At 46.1% G+C, this 14,839-nt stretch overlaps 2 protein-coding genes across 2 annotated transcripts; one reads left to right on the forward strand and one right to left on the reverse strand.

Moving 5' to 3' along the window:
• Positions 1–861: 861 nt before the first annotated feature.
• LOC131674446 (osteocalcin 2-like) lies at positions 862–11,957 on the reverse strand (the record flags this gene model as incomplete). The annotated part of the gene is made up of 3 exons (XM_058953144.1): positions 11,745–11,957; positions 2,362–2,667; positions 862–1,196 (listed from the first exon to the last, which is right to left on the reverse strand). Coding segments are annotated over exons 2-3 (529 nt in total), but the record flags the coding sequence as incomplete, so codon positions are not given.
• Positions 11,958–12,601: 644 nt separating this feature from the next.
• LOC131674444 (SET and MYND domain-containing protein 4-like) lies at positions 12,602–14,669 on the forward strand. The gene is made up of 3 exons (XM_058953141.1): positions 12,602–14,051; positions 14,117–14,395; positions 14,517–14,669. Exons 1-3 carry the CDS (start codon positions 13,025–13,027, stop codon positions 14,537–14,539), a joined length of 1,329 nt encoding a protein of 442 aa, XP_058809124.1. The 5' UTR covers positions 12,602–13,024; the 3' UTR covers positions 14,540–14,669.
• The last annotated feature ends 170 nt before the right edge of the window (positions 14,670–14,839 follow it).

The following is a 14,839-nucleotide window of genomic DNA, read 5'->3' on the forward strand; positions in this document are numbered from 1 at the left end:
AGAATTTCTGTTTCCTTGTTTTAACTCGGTGAAAATTCATTTACAGGAATCTCGCTATAAAGATTCAACATGCGCGTGAGCGTCGACTGGAAACTAAATTGTCGTCGTCTCCGAGGATGGGTTACATATATAATTAAATATATTTTTTAATTGACTACGTATGCATGTTGCATTTCTTGTTGGTGTGTTCAAACGTGGATCGTCGCAGCGAACAATGAAATAATTTTATATGCCGCACTCTCGAAAGACTTCAATCGAATCAATAATACACCGCAACAAGTCACTAAAAGATTCAACAGCTGCTACAAGGTTTGAGGATCCATCGTTTTCTCCTTTCGGCGCGGCAGCGAAAAAAGAGGCGCACAATGTAAGAAAAAAACGAAAGGAGAGTCTGTCGAGTGCTTCGCGGTCCATTGAAGAAGAAAAGAGAAAAGGAGGCACAGAGTTAACTCGTTCGCTGCACACTCGAAAAAGAAGTAGGTGAATAACGCCTTTGATCCCTCGAGATGAATGAACTATGTACGTGTGTATCGGCAGAAACGAAGTGTGATAATTTCAATTATCAACTTTATATAATGAAAAGCTTTTGTATGTTAGGCAAACCATTCCAAGTTTCAAATTTGTTCTTCAAGATATAATTTTTCTAAACTGAAAACTCACTTGCTAGATCCAATTAGTTTCACTTTCTCATGCGGAATTCCGTTCGATAGCCAAATCAATCCCGGAAAAGCAAAAAAGATAAAGGTAAAGGAAAGAATCCGCCTAAAACACTTTTATCTAAGAATGAAGAAATGATGACCGCGAAGAAATGACTCTTGTCGATATATTTGTCAAAGTAACACAAAGAAAGCTCGAACGCACCTGGAGTCCCTGAGTTATAGCTGCGATCGCCTTTGGCCGAGGTAAGTATGTAAACAGGACTGTCCTCGGTGCCACTATCGTCCTGCTGTGATTGCGCCTGTTGGTCATCACTAGCGTAAGCTTGGTTCGGCGGCTCATCGCTATATCTCCCCGACGCCGACGACGAACTTGACGAACTTGCCGCTTGATGCTGCTGTTGCTTCCTTAGGCTTATGACACTCTCATCGCTCGCTATTGCTGCCGTCGTCGTTGTCGTCGACGATGCCTGCTGATCTGCTAAGCTTGACTGACGACGGGACAGGGATTTCTTGCGACCGTTCGTACGCTTTCTACACCTATTTGGATAACAGAAGAAAAGTGCTCTTTTCGTAAAGCTCGCAACGTTCGAGTGAACCAACGAGTGGCTGGTGTGCAAAGATATCGCCGTGAAACTGTTTTCATCTGAAAGCTCTGGTTTGCTCCGTTGATGGAAGATCAATAATCTTTATTTGTCGAAAAAAACTCGGAACGGTGCATGATCTTGAATGCAAATCAGTTTTTTCTCGGAAACCCCTTAATTAAGACGTAGAAGAGTTTATTTTAATTTTTACAAAGTTTATAGTTCCCTTACGATGCACCAAAGACGCGCTTAATTAACCGCATGCACTTTGTATCGATTAGCTACTTTTTAATTAACTTTCTGCACGCATATTTAATATTACTGCACGGCGAATGAAAGATTAAAAAAGGATAATCGATAGACGTGTAGAACAAATGCTTCCAATAAGTCGAAAGAGAACAGACCCATTCTCATTATCTTCGGTCGCGCGACCTTTTTATTTTATGGCAAAGTCGAGGAAAACAATTGTTTTAGGGTGGCCGGAGAAACGTTCTGATTATTGAATTGAAAATAAAAAATGTTCTTTTCGTCGAACTGCACAATTAATTTTTTTTGTGTCCCCGACCATTCGTGCCGTTGATTATTTGGAGTCAATATACTTTAAGTGACTTTAGCAGATGCAACTTTCTATCCCATTTCGCTGGAATCTTTTGCAGACTCTTATCAGTTTAAAAGGTGCACACAGTGAAAACATCCGCACTCAAAGTCAAACGATTCCAATAAAGACAGCAGCACGGAAAGGAAAACTGCACGCCGTATACGTAAAGCCCTCCACGTTGGAAACCCCTTCAATCTCTCACCGATGTTCATAATTACACAGCAGAAGAGCAAAAAAAAAACCATCTTCAAAGCTGAAGCGCGGTTGACCTATTTTTTTCATTAAAATTCACATTCGAACCGAAAAATCCATGCCCGCGAAATAGATTCTTCTACAATTTACGAAACGTCGCATAGTTTTTCGACAAGACGACGTTCAGCTTCGGATCTCGTATTTGAAATACATACCGAAGAGATGATCTCTCTGTATCTGTCTGTATATAGGAAAACTGTAATACAGAGTGATATTCCGATCCCAAGAGAAAACGTCGTCTCGGCAGAGAAAAAAAAACATTTAACTTTACCTTTCAGAGGTGTCGCGTTCGAGTTCGAGCATATCGTCGTTGGTATGATTGGCGGACGATGATAATGATGATGATGATGAAGCGTTATTGTTGTTGTTTTCGCCGCCTGCGCCTGGACTGCTGCAGTTCAGCTTAGGCCGGCATTTCGGAAACAGAAGATTCAGGTCAGCGTTCTCCAAAATCAGGCCTGTCATCGCCACTTGTTCATCTTTTCCGCCACCGTTGTCGTTATCACAACTCCGAAATGATACTGTTGAACGACGATGATGTTAATTGCCATCGTTCAAATCTTTCAACACGCCAGCGCTGCAATGGAAAACATAAAAAACGATCGTTAGAGATTGGACATTCGATTCTTTATGTGTGGTTCGTGCCTTGTTGCCGGATTATGCATTGGGATATCGAGTAGGGTCGTTGACTCTCGTAAAAATGTGAAGCTATGCTCAGACATCCGAACGAAAAAAAAAGAAAAAAACGCCGTCGACCTCATCAGTAGCGAGCTTTGTAAATCTTTGCCGAGGCAATCGATATTTCGTGCGTCCAATCCTCTCCACCTTTCATCTCGAAGCATGACAGCGAGTCCATTGTTGCGAGAGCAGCCTAAACTGCATTTCTATTCCACTCGGGACGATGCGTGTGTTTATCCAATTACCGCAGGTCGATCACAGACGATTATAGCGAGTGGCACGGCGACTAAAAATAATCCGACCTGCCATCCTGCGACCGAGCCACGGCGATACTGCCACCTGTTCGCAAAGTTTAAGCCCACCACGTCGACTGACTATTGTACAGAATTATCGATTGCTTCGTCGCCAGGAAATTGAGATATAAGCGACGTCAACGCCAAGTTTTGGCCCTGCCATACATATGGATGTTATGTAGATAGCGACGACGCGAGGGACGCATAATCTGCCAGTGATCGGATGGCAAATATCACTCTCTCTCTCTCTCTCTCTCTCTCTCTCTCTCTGTACGTGCAGGCTTTAATACGACTCAAACTACTCTGAGGGGATCCTCGAGTCGAGAGAGAACTGGTAATCGTCCGTTTTATTTGATCTGTTATATAACGGGAAATTTAATATACAAGCGTAGCCAGTAATGTGGGATCTTCGGGTAAAGTCTGAGCGTAGACACACTTGTTCAGCTTGAAATGCATCGCGTAATAGACGATGAATTGCCGAATTTTACACGTGGCTGCGCGTCGTTAATTTCGTGAATTGACACACTAGCCTAGCTACCCAGCTCCGCGCGCCCGAGTTTTTCCCTTAACGATACACAGCTCGACATCGCGAGCAAACAGCCAAAGCCGTCAGGCGCGGACGCAGCCAACTGAAATACACCGACGAGTGAGTCGACGTGTTTTTCTTTTGCGCTAAAAGCTCGTGGCGGCGCCGGAGTACTTCAAGCAGTCGACTCCGACTTCGCTTCGCACACTTGCCAGTGCGCCGGCACTCTGACGCTGCTCGCGAAGAGATCTCAACGGGCCGGGGGGAGGGGACGTTTGTTTGTCGAAGTCGACCCGCCTTCTCTTTACTTAATTCATTAGCGACGGTTTCGCGATAAGATTGCGATGATTTATGTGGGTCGTTGATGGGCGAAGGGAGTGGTGAACGATTCTCTCGCGTCTCCGAAGCGTATAAAGAGTTATTTTCAATTACTCCGCGCGCCCAAGCATATTTCAGCTGCAGTATTGGAAAATTATCCCATTGCGCCGACACGGATCTTCGTTCTTGTAGTCGTACGTAAGCGCGACGCGCGCGCGGCCCGTGCCTCGCCGGGGGGAAAACGGCTCCACGAGCTCTTTTCATAGCCCGCGACAATAGGACAATTAAACGACGGCGCGGTCCTCGAATAACGTTACTCGGCCCTTGGGGTCCCGCGGAATTAGCCGACATTTCCAAAAGTGATGCAGCGCTGCCCGTGATAATCCGATATCCGCTCGGCTGATGGGCACTTCGTGCCCTCGGCATGATTGATTGGAAAGTAAAAAGCCGCGGGAGGCGTTGATGACGAACAAAAAGAAAAAAAAAAAGGAATTGCGAAAAATGAAGACGTCGAGCGAGGGAATTGTGTGTGCGATGCCACTGACCCCCTATTGATTGCGAGCTTCGCCCTCCCCACGAGCTGTCGCTGGCTGAAGCGCGCGGCTGGCGGAATCAAGTATTGCCACCTTGTGTGCCCGCGCGACGCCAAGCAGCGCCCCTCCCTCATGTATACTCGTCGTAGTGACCTTTAGCCGCGTGCTTCTTGCGTGCGCACGGGCTGTCTTGCTCTCATTTCTTTTTTTGACCCCCCCCCCCCTCCTCGCCCTTTGCTCGATTGCCTTTTACATTAATTCGCGTTTCCGAGGTTGCACTCTCGACCGAAGCTCGTCCCGAGAACACCCGACTGGATATCATTGCGACCCCGCGATTTCGACAGGAGGAACACAACTGTAAACTGCGCGTTCCCATTCCTTGGAATCAGCGCGGTTTTCCGCTCGCAATCGAAAAATCGCGTCGTTCGCCGTCGCTTATCCAAGCGCGCATCGAGATTCGTTCCGCGATTACGCACATATACACTTTACATGCCCGTACCAATTTCCGATAATTTCGAGAAAAATAATCGCTCTCCCATTGGTCCGATCTCGTCAACAATAGACACGCATTATCGTTAATTACCTTCACACAAAGCACCCGGTGCCGCGCTATCACTTCAAAGCGATCAGTATGTCAATGACTCGTCCTCGTTTTTTTTTTTCTCTCGCCCCTCGCCGATCAAACTAGGAGACAATCGTACGCACGTGCACACACTACGCACACACGAAGAAAAGTGTCAACCCCTTTTACGCGCGTAGGTCATTTGCTGGCGTGATTAGCGGAAAGCTTTCCGTGTATGTTTGGCCAATCAATCAAATCGCTTAGTGTGCGCAAGCATACAAATGCACGGAGGACAATACGTTGGGGAACCCTTCGACACCTTTTTCTACGCACACCGATCGCCGCTGGGAATCGAGATTCGAGTATGTGTGCGAAACACGCAAGCCAAATGAATCCCCGAATCCACGTAATCTCGTTTAAAAACTAATTCTGCCGAGGATTTATCCACCTGCGTACGTATGTATGCGTGTGCGCCGGATGGTTTGACTTTGCAAAGTCCGAGAGCCTACTAATGGACGTTGCGAGGTTATGTTGTGCTTCTCGGTGAAGGACTGAACTTTGTTTTCACGAGAAACAATCTTCCGGCGATTGGGAAACGGAGGGTGAATTTTTTCTTTTCTCTTTTGAATTTTTAATTGTCCGTCCTCTTGTTACATCCTGTGCGGGAAAAATACCATCAAACTCATCTTCAAACTAAAACAATTTACTTTTGTAGTTGAAACAAAAGTGTACGTCTTTATGAAATTGTCTTGAAATTATACGTCGAAGGCAACATTGTCATTCTTGTATAACGCTTCCTCTGCGAAAAACTCGCGCGGACGTTACCATTCCATTCAGGCGGATATTTTTAATTGCAAGCGTACATGGCTTTGAAAAAGCGCCAAGAGAGCAACTTTGATGCTCGGTCTCACTGATATTAATTCACCGCATGCAGAAAGAAGAACGTCATTTTCAATATCGCATACACATCAAAAAGTCCAAACTAATCCCTTCAACGACGGGCAAATCGACGTCTCAATGCGGTCGAAAAGCAAGGAGGGAAAATGGATGTACCGATCGCATACTTCTTCCTCGGCGTAGAGAGTCGCCATTGTCGATGCCAGCCGTATGCAACTCGGCGACCCATAGCCGTTTATTCTTCCAGCCGGGCGTTCGATGCGAGAGGAAATGCCGGCAGACGTGCAATTGGGGGAAAACCAAGCGTGCAGTCGTTGCTCATTTGGTTTGTTTTACGACCAATGTCGTCTCGGCGATCATGCCCCCATTTTTTTTCTTGTTCCACGGTGGCATTTCTCTTGATAGACATCTGCACTTGCGAGTGTCATCGGCCGATTGCCATCCGCAAGCTCGATGATCTAGGCGAAATCGCCATCGATGCGTTCTTGCATTTAAAAAAAAGTAAACTGCCGCCGCCGCCGCTCGATATTACATGTGGCGCCATCATCTCTACCCTTCCACTTCTCCCATTTGACTGCAGCCTAGTAAATCGAAAGAGAGAGAGAGAGAGAGAGAGAGAAGAGAGAGAGAGAGAGAGAGAGAGAGAGAAAGAGAGAGAGAGAGAGAGAGAGAGAGAGAGAGAGAGAGAGAGAGAGAGAGAGAGAGAGAGAGAGAGAGAGAGACAAAGCACAAGTTTTAGTCGCATGCGCGTGTGGAAAAATCAAGTTAGCCGGATGCCCCCTTGCGTTCGCGCTTGACTCTGATTGGAGGTGCGTTTTTTTTGTTTTTTTCGCCGCCGCCTCCATCCCTGATTTGAAATTCATTTGCGCACGTACCTCGCGCGAGATCTAATTTTTTTCCGTTTGTTTGGCTTTCATTCGTCGCGAATCACACGCCCGAGGTGTCGTTCCGCGCGAGGTTTGCGGCGTTGCCTTTTAATCTGCCGTGAGCACATGGCTAATCAGGAGCGACGTCACGATGCAGAAAAAAAAAGAATCGATCGCCATTTCATATGTTTTCGCTGCGAATATGCGTCAGTCATGCTCGCACGACAGAAGCAAAAATAGCTAATTTATTTGTCGTGCGCATCCCTAGTTAACCTATTAATGTCGAGCTTGTCTGTTTGATAATAATATTTGTTTCTACGTTGCTCTCTCTCTCGCTCTCTCTCCTTCTCTCTCTCTCTCTCTCTCTCCCTCTCTCTCCCTCTCTCTCTCTCTCTCCCTCTCTCTCCCTCTCTCTCCCTCTCTCTCTCTCTCTCTCGTATGCGATACAACATTTCGAAAGCCGCGGTGCATATCAAAAACGATAAATTTTGCTGGCTAGCGGGCGCTAACGCGAAAGATGATTAGCCGCGTGTCGTCCCCAAAGTCACAATTGACCGAGAGAGAGACAGAGCGAAGCGGACATGTGTGCGTGGTTCGCCACCTTTTGCGTTCAATTACGCAATCTGTAAATTGTACGAGCCCGACACACGCGCGAGCGTGTGTATATAAACTTTCAGCGCACCATGGCTTCGTGTATAGAATACGAAACGTTTCAAAAAAAATGCAAGGAAATGATACGTGGCTTTAAAAAGAAGCCCCTCTCTCTACAGTAACTTCGGTTTCCAAAAGCAAATCATCGTGATACCAATACTTCTGAAATTGAACGTCGTTGTTGAAAGATGCGATGAGGAAAATTATATTTTTTATATAATGGTGGTTCGCCTTTGTCCTTAAACTATAAGTCCAGTCATGATGCATGTGGCGCCCTCATCGAATAAAAACCTACTTCCGCACCCTTCCACAAGTGGTGATGGAGATAGGACTACATATTAATGACTGCAAGGGACAAAGATTAATGCCTGCAGCGTTGCACGTGAACGTAGTTCTTGAATTAACAATGATCATAATAATATCTAAAAGGAACGGTGGATAGACGAGTTTGCATGGTACCAAAAAAACTCTCTCTCTCTCTCTCTCTCTCGACCTGTAATTTGTTTTCAACAATATTTTTTCAATCACAGATAGAGAAGCGAAAACTATTTCAGTCACGTTAGAGAAAGAGGGTATAAGTTTCAGTTTTCGGAAAACGTGAAATGCGACTTTTGTATTTTTCAAACGCGCCGCGCGTCTTCGTGCATCAACGAATTCGTAAGCATTTGACTTTTATAATAGTATAATTTTAACAATACAATACAAATCTCACAATTCGATTCTGATTCGAACGGTAATATCTGAAAGATTGAATTTCCTGTTTTTAAACCACGGATAATGTCGCTTGAAAAGATTGTCCTTTTATTAATTCAAATCCAAGCCTGCGAATAAGCTTCTTTCTTCAGCGAAAATCATTAAGTGGTATTTCTAGCCAAGGTGAATTCGCAATTTCAGCTAAACCTCCCCCCTCTCTCGCCAGTCGGCGCCGGCCTATTGTTGTGCTCAAATAAACGTTTCGCCCTATCTCCACCGATTAAAGCTCACGTAGTCTCGCTATCTTGTGCGATTGCGACCAGAAACCCGCAGAAACAGAGAGATTTTACTCGTCCGACCGAAAATTGGTCCAATGTCATAGCTCACTGGCCCTTTTTTCGCGCTAGGCTCCGCCGTGTTTCCGTCTCGTTTCAGCCAGTCGTCTTCCGCGCACTCACGTATCTGCCGACAGAACGCGTCCCGCGAAGCGGCGGCCGGCCAACGCTGCGCGTATAACGTTCGATCGGCGCGCGCGTGATTCTTGCGCTTTCGTCCCCGCCGCGTTCCCACGATCAATCGCTCGCCACCGTCTCGAGCTCCAAGCTACCTGCGCGACTTTGCAACGTGCGCGCGAGGCCTCGTTTCTCTTTTCCCGTAATACGATAGTGAGTAGATGACGGCGCGGTTGATAAGCGGCGGCTCTCCCACTTTAGCAGCTCGTGCCATCTGGGTGGGCGCTCCACGGATTAGAGTGTCGCCGAGTTTGCTTTAGGGCGAGCAAACGCCGATCGCTCGCCGGCACTGTTTCATCTTTACGTCGCTTATTTTTTCAAGCTCAAGGCATCTTTCGTCCGCGCTTTCCATGAGTATTCGTCGCGAACACTCACTCGCGGGCGTTCGATTGGATAGTGACGATCGATGGAAGCTCTTTTAAGTAGTGTCGGTCAACGATATCCGAGCCGCGGGACGCACCTAATCTCGAAGGAACGCGTCGGCAGCTCCCGCCCGATATTGTTCACCTCCACGTCACGCAAACAAGCTCGTATCTCAGTCTCTCGCTCTCTCTCTCTCTCTCTCTCTCTCTCTTTCTCTCTCTCATTCTCACAAAGACCATCGCCCATAGACAACGGACAGGCCTAAGCAGCAAAAAAAACAAATCTCATGGCCCTCGTTTCGAGATTGCGCGTACGCCCATCGGGTGAATCATTAGCAGCACGCCATACGTACAGTGTGACTCACGCAAATACTTTCTTCCGTTAAAACGGCGCGCGATGGTGTCTAGCCTCGTACAGCTTGTTGTAGCTAAGAGGGAGAGCCGATCGATATGGGTTTCAGCTGTGTCTCTCTCTCTCTCTCTCTCTCTCTCTCTCTCTCTCTCTCTCTCGAGCGCTGGGATTCGCGCGCACAACGTCGCTCGCCTACTGCACACAAGCACTAGACGGAACAATTCTTTTTTTTTCTCGCCGTCGTGTCGTGCAGGTATACACTCCGTAGAGATAGAGAGACACAGAGAGTGAGGCTTTAAGTGGTCGAGCGGGGATTCGCGCATTCAGGATTAAACGCCCTGACAGAGGATGCTGCCCTTTTCTTTTTCTACCAGCGGTGTGATCGAGATTGTCGCTCGGGTACGTGAAAATCGAGGACGAGTTCTTACGTGAATTATTCGCGCCTTGCGAATTCTACGAGACTGCGCGGAGCCTGTCGGTGGGCAAGACGAGAACGAGAGCGTTGCACGCCGAGTTTTACGGAGCCGGATCTTTTCCCATTGTTGTTTTCTTCGAGCGGGCAATTACAACTTTCCTTGGCTGGTCTTCGAGGCTCAGATGTATTGTTGTACGAAAATTTTGGGCGCAAACAAACTGGGGAGCGGCTTGGTCTCGCGCACGCATTTGAAAAAAAGAGAAAATATCTTTCGCCGAGGCAGGGATGATCAAAGAGTTTCACGTGCTCCCGGACACTTAGCGAAAGTTAGCGCCTCCCCCATACAACCCGAAGTTGCAGCAAGTGTGTTCGTTCGGATTTTTGTGCGGGCGATGCTTCATTAAGGATCGAGTTTCGCAGGGGAGAGATTAGCGGAAAGTTACACCCCTCGTTGCTTATTCACGCTAGCACTTCAAAAGACCCCCACGCCTCTCTTCTTTTTCCTCGTGATGTATTCGCGTGAAATTTCTATCGTTGCGTTAGCACGAAAAAATACGATTTGCTTTTTATTTTGTACGTTGCTGGCCGGCGATGCCCGATACTCTCGTTTTAGTCGGAAATTGATTTTTTTTTATAGTCGATCAGGTTCGAACGATTCAAATGTGACTCGCTTCGAGCTTTTCACTACAGTGTTGTGATTGTCATTCGATATACCAACTCGATCGTAAAAGGAACAAATATCTAAGCATGCGAAAACCAGTCGAGTAACATTTAGCTTTTACAACATTAAGCTGACATCAAGTATAAAAAGTCACGAGAAAAATAATAATAAGCAATAGAGTTGACGCCAGACATCTGCCCATAAAGTAGCAAATCGATCGTTTGCTCTCGCGCTCATTATTAATGGATGATCGGTGTCGACGATGTAACGAGTTTTCCTTTCTACTTTTTTTTTCGCTACCGCGAGTTTAACACGCCTGCGCAACTTAATTATCGGGCGCTTTTATACTCTAGCACTTTCCGTATATTGGACACATCGTGCGCAAACTTTTTTTTTCTTTTTTTTATTGCTCGATGTTGTCTCGTTTTGCGAATTTGCCGCGGAACACTGTCCGCTGCTTTAAGCGCAAACCCCGCTCGGCGCATAATTACGGAAATTCCAGTGCGAGGCGATCTCGCGCAGGGCAAACAAGCTCCGCGTAGGCTTGGATTTAATGAGATGCAAAGGAAAAGAGAGGAACCGAAAAGTCCGGATAAAGAAGCGCGTGCCCGCGCGACAATAGAGGCGCAGCGGCGTAGGGAAACGCGAAAGCTTCAAGCCGCACAATTCGCACCTGTCTCGTCTCGAGAGTGCTTTTCTTCCGTCACGACGAGCGTGAGAATCTTCCGCGCGCACACGCACGTTGCGCGCAATGAATCTCGGCGTGCATTGTTCGCGAGAACGCGTTTTATTTCAAAATCGCGTAGCTCGCCACGCGAAATACGCCTTTACAAGCTCGCGCTCAATGTAGAAATGTGTAACGTCCTGACCGACTTGAGAAACTTTGACTTTAATCGCGCTCCAACTACTATATCGATGCAAACATTTTCGTCAAGCAAAGCAAAAAAAAAGATAAAAGTAATCGATCGATCGCCCTCGTGACTCATCGCCTCTTCTTCCTAAGAGAAAGAAGAAAAATATCAGAACCGAAAACATTTGAGAACAGAGAGAGAGGGATAACTCCCGAAATGCAAAACATCGGCAGGTGAAAAAAAGTAATAGAAGTGTCGTAAAAACTAGGACAGAGTCCTTGAGGTCGTGTCGCGTTGCCGTCCCCGTGGCGTATGGAGATACACACAGGTACCCCTAGTGCTTGTGCGCTGCTGTCGCGCCGATCGATCCAACAGCGGGAGAGAGATAAAGATAAAGAGAGAAAGAGAGAGAAAGAGAGAGAGAGAGAGAGAGAGTGACGGTTCGCGCTGTGGCGTTAAAAAGAAGAAGCTTTTATATTTGTACCTCATCTCCGTCGTCGATGCATCCTTGTTTTTGTCTTCGCGCGTCACTTCGCGGCGCAACAAACCAAACCAACTAACAGACAATTTTACGCATAGTCTGTTTTCAGGATCGTTGGTAGACAATATATACCGTGCAGCAGAAATGGGAAGTGAAAACGAAACGATTCGACAGATTGCTGTCGATGAAAAATACTATAAGACGAGGCGAGGAGCACGGCTCGATCGCGACTACTGCTGCTGGAAGTAATTTTACTGCTTGCTTGCTCGCTGCTGGGTGAGACACGACGAGGGCGACATCTGCAAGGCCAACCCCCTTTAGGCGAAAGGGGGTACGTCGATATTGCGGTTGTTCAGCTTTCGAGTTTCGAGATTCTTGTCGCTTCATTGCGAGGGTGCGTTCAGTTTAAAATGCGACCACGGGACCAGCTTGTTGCATTTCATCAAATTCACTTTTTCAAGTGTCGTTGACAATGGAAAATCGCAATAATGCTAATGCGGGAAGAAATACAAAAATAATCAACCAAGTATTTATTTATTTATTTATTAGCAAGACAACGGAATAGCAGCTCATTTAATTTAATAAATGTGTGTGTGTGTGTGTGTGTGTGTGTGTGTGTGTGTGTGTGTGTGTGTGTGTGTGTGTGTGTGTGTGTGTTTCAACGAGATATATTACGCAGCTGAAGCTTCGATCAAGCGCCAAGTGGCGGCGCAGCATCAGCAAATGACTGTAAGCAGCTACAATTTCTGCTCAAAATTTTCGTGTATGTGTACATACATAGATATATATAATATATACTATAGTTTTCGTCTTCTCCACACACTTCATATGGCCGTAAGCGCTTGCGGTTTCCTTGTAATCGATTTTTTAAATTAACTGGTTTTCTCACAGTCGTGACGTTGAACTTTCAAAGCTTTTCTTCATACCAAGAAAATTATTGCAGTATCTCTGTGTTTAGTGATAATGAAAAAGTGTAAATACTATGCTATAAATAGATGTGTCCATTTAAGTACATTGTAGCCGGTCGCACGAGATACAATGGTAGATGACGCGAGCGAAGTTATCTGATTCATCGATTTTCGTACGCTTAGAGATCAGATATCTTTTTCGGCGGGATTAAATGAAAAAGGAGGATGCATTTGAAAAGTGCGATTAAAGTTCAAATTTACTCTGACGTTTTGTTTTCGAATCCATCGTAATTTAATTGATCTTTCTTTTCTTCAGTTTTCACAGGATAGGAAAGTCGGTGCACCAAAGTTAATCGTTATACCAATCAAACAAATATGAATAACATAAGAGCAAGTCTGTCGCATAAAATCCAATCAGCTGGCAGGCTCCAGGAAATCACATTGAAATTCAGTAGATTAGAAAGCGACGAGCTGCGAGTATTGACGGTCCTGAGAATCATGGAGCTGTTCGATACAATACCACCGTCTACATGTAAAACGAAGGATACAAAAGATTCCATTGATTTGAGAAACAAAGCGAACAAACTATTCGTATGCAACAGCGAACCGATAAAAACGTGGGAACTGTATTCGAAAAGTATCGCCACTGCATTGAACGATTCGCAGGAATTGTCGTTAGCCTACGCCAACAGGTCGGCAGTGTTGATAAAACTGCTCAAATACGACGAGTGTCTGCAGGATATCGAGAGAGCCTTGAGATTAGATTATCCAGACCGCTTGAGAGGAAAATTGCTGTGCAGGAAAATCGAGTGCCTGAAGATGTCGAACAAAACGGATTTGTTGAGCGATACACTGGACGCACTTGAAAACTGGCTGGAGCGCACATCTCTGAGCAGCAATGATAAGCAGACGTTCGAGCGGAAATTGAAAGATTGGAATAATGAAAAGAGCACCGAGCGCAGGCTTGCGAGAGCCGAGGACGTCCCGCTAACGATCATACCGAACGAACAAATCCCATGCGCCTCGGAGGCGTTGAAGGTGAGGTGTAACGACGAATTCGGCCGACACGTCGTGGCGACGCGAGACATAGAGCCCGGCGAGATTCTCATCGTGGAAAAGCCGTACTCGAAGATTCTCTCACTCAACGAAGCTTACACCCATTGCTCGAATTGCCTGCAAGTCCATTGGGCGATGATTCCATGCGAGTTTTGTATCTACGCAATGTATTGCTCGGAGGATTGCAAGAGAGAGGCTTGGTCGAGGCACCACGATATCGAATGCCCGGTCACCGGTTACCTCGTCGATTTGGGCTCCGGTGAGCGAGAGTTGTTCAGCATGAGATTGACAATCGCCGCGTGGAGAGATGCCGGCTGCGTCGACAACTTGAGAGAGAGCTTGAAAGGTATGCACAATCGTAATTGTGAATCGTTCAAAATAACAATAAACATTCCTTCTTTCGTTGCGTAGCTAAGAGCAATTTTTCCGTCGGCACATTGTATCTCAGCGATAGCTACGCCAATATTTACAATCTCGTAACGTGCGTCGAGAAGCGCAACGTAGCTGACTTATTCGACAGATCCCTAATGGCAGCTTTCATTCTTTACTACTTGTGCACACTGACAGATCTGTTCGGGAAGAAGCTCAATGCCGACATCAAAGACATCTACATGAACGACGGGGCTACGTTCATCGGTGGACTTATTTTACGTCACATGCAGATCATTCCATGCAACATACACAGCGCAAGTATATTTCTTTCTGTCCAACAGCAACTCACCAAAACATTCTCTCTCTCTCTCTCTCTCTCTCTCTCTCTCTCTCTCTCTCTCTCTCTCTCTCTCTCTGATCGATAGTTATATGCGTACAGTACGAGGAAGAGCGTCACATTGAAATAGTCGACATTGGTTCTGTAGCCTTGCCTTTCTGCAGCCTCATAAATCACAGCTGCGATCCGAATGTATCCAGATGCATGACACCGAATAGCATGATTGTTTTCGCCCTTGTGCCGATAAAACAAGGCTCGCAAGTAAGTCTATTGTTACTCCTATTTCCTACCTAAACAAGCGACCGATTGTAATTGTTCGCAGATTTACGATAATTACGGCAGTCATTACGCGGTGATGAGTAAATCTGAGAGGAAAAGCACATTAAAGCAGTATTACTTCGATTGCAATTGCGAGCCGTGTAAAC

The sequence above is a fragment of the Phymastichus coffea genome, unplaced genomic scaffold (assembly GCF_024137745.1).
Source record: "Phymastichus coffea isolate CEN01 unplaced genomic scaffold, Cenicafe_Pcof_1.1 PCOF00243, whole genome shotgun sequence".
NCBI lineage: Eukaryota > Metazoa > Arthropoda > Insecta > Hymenoptera > Eulophidae > Phymastichus > Phymastichus coffea.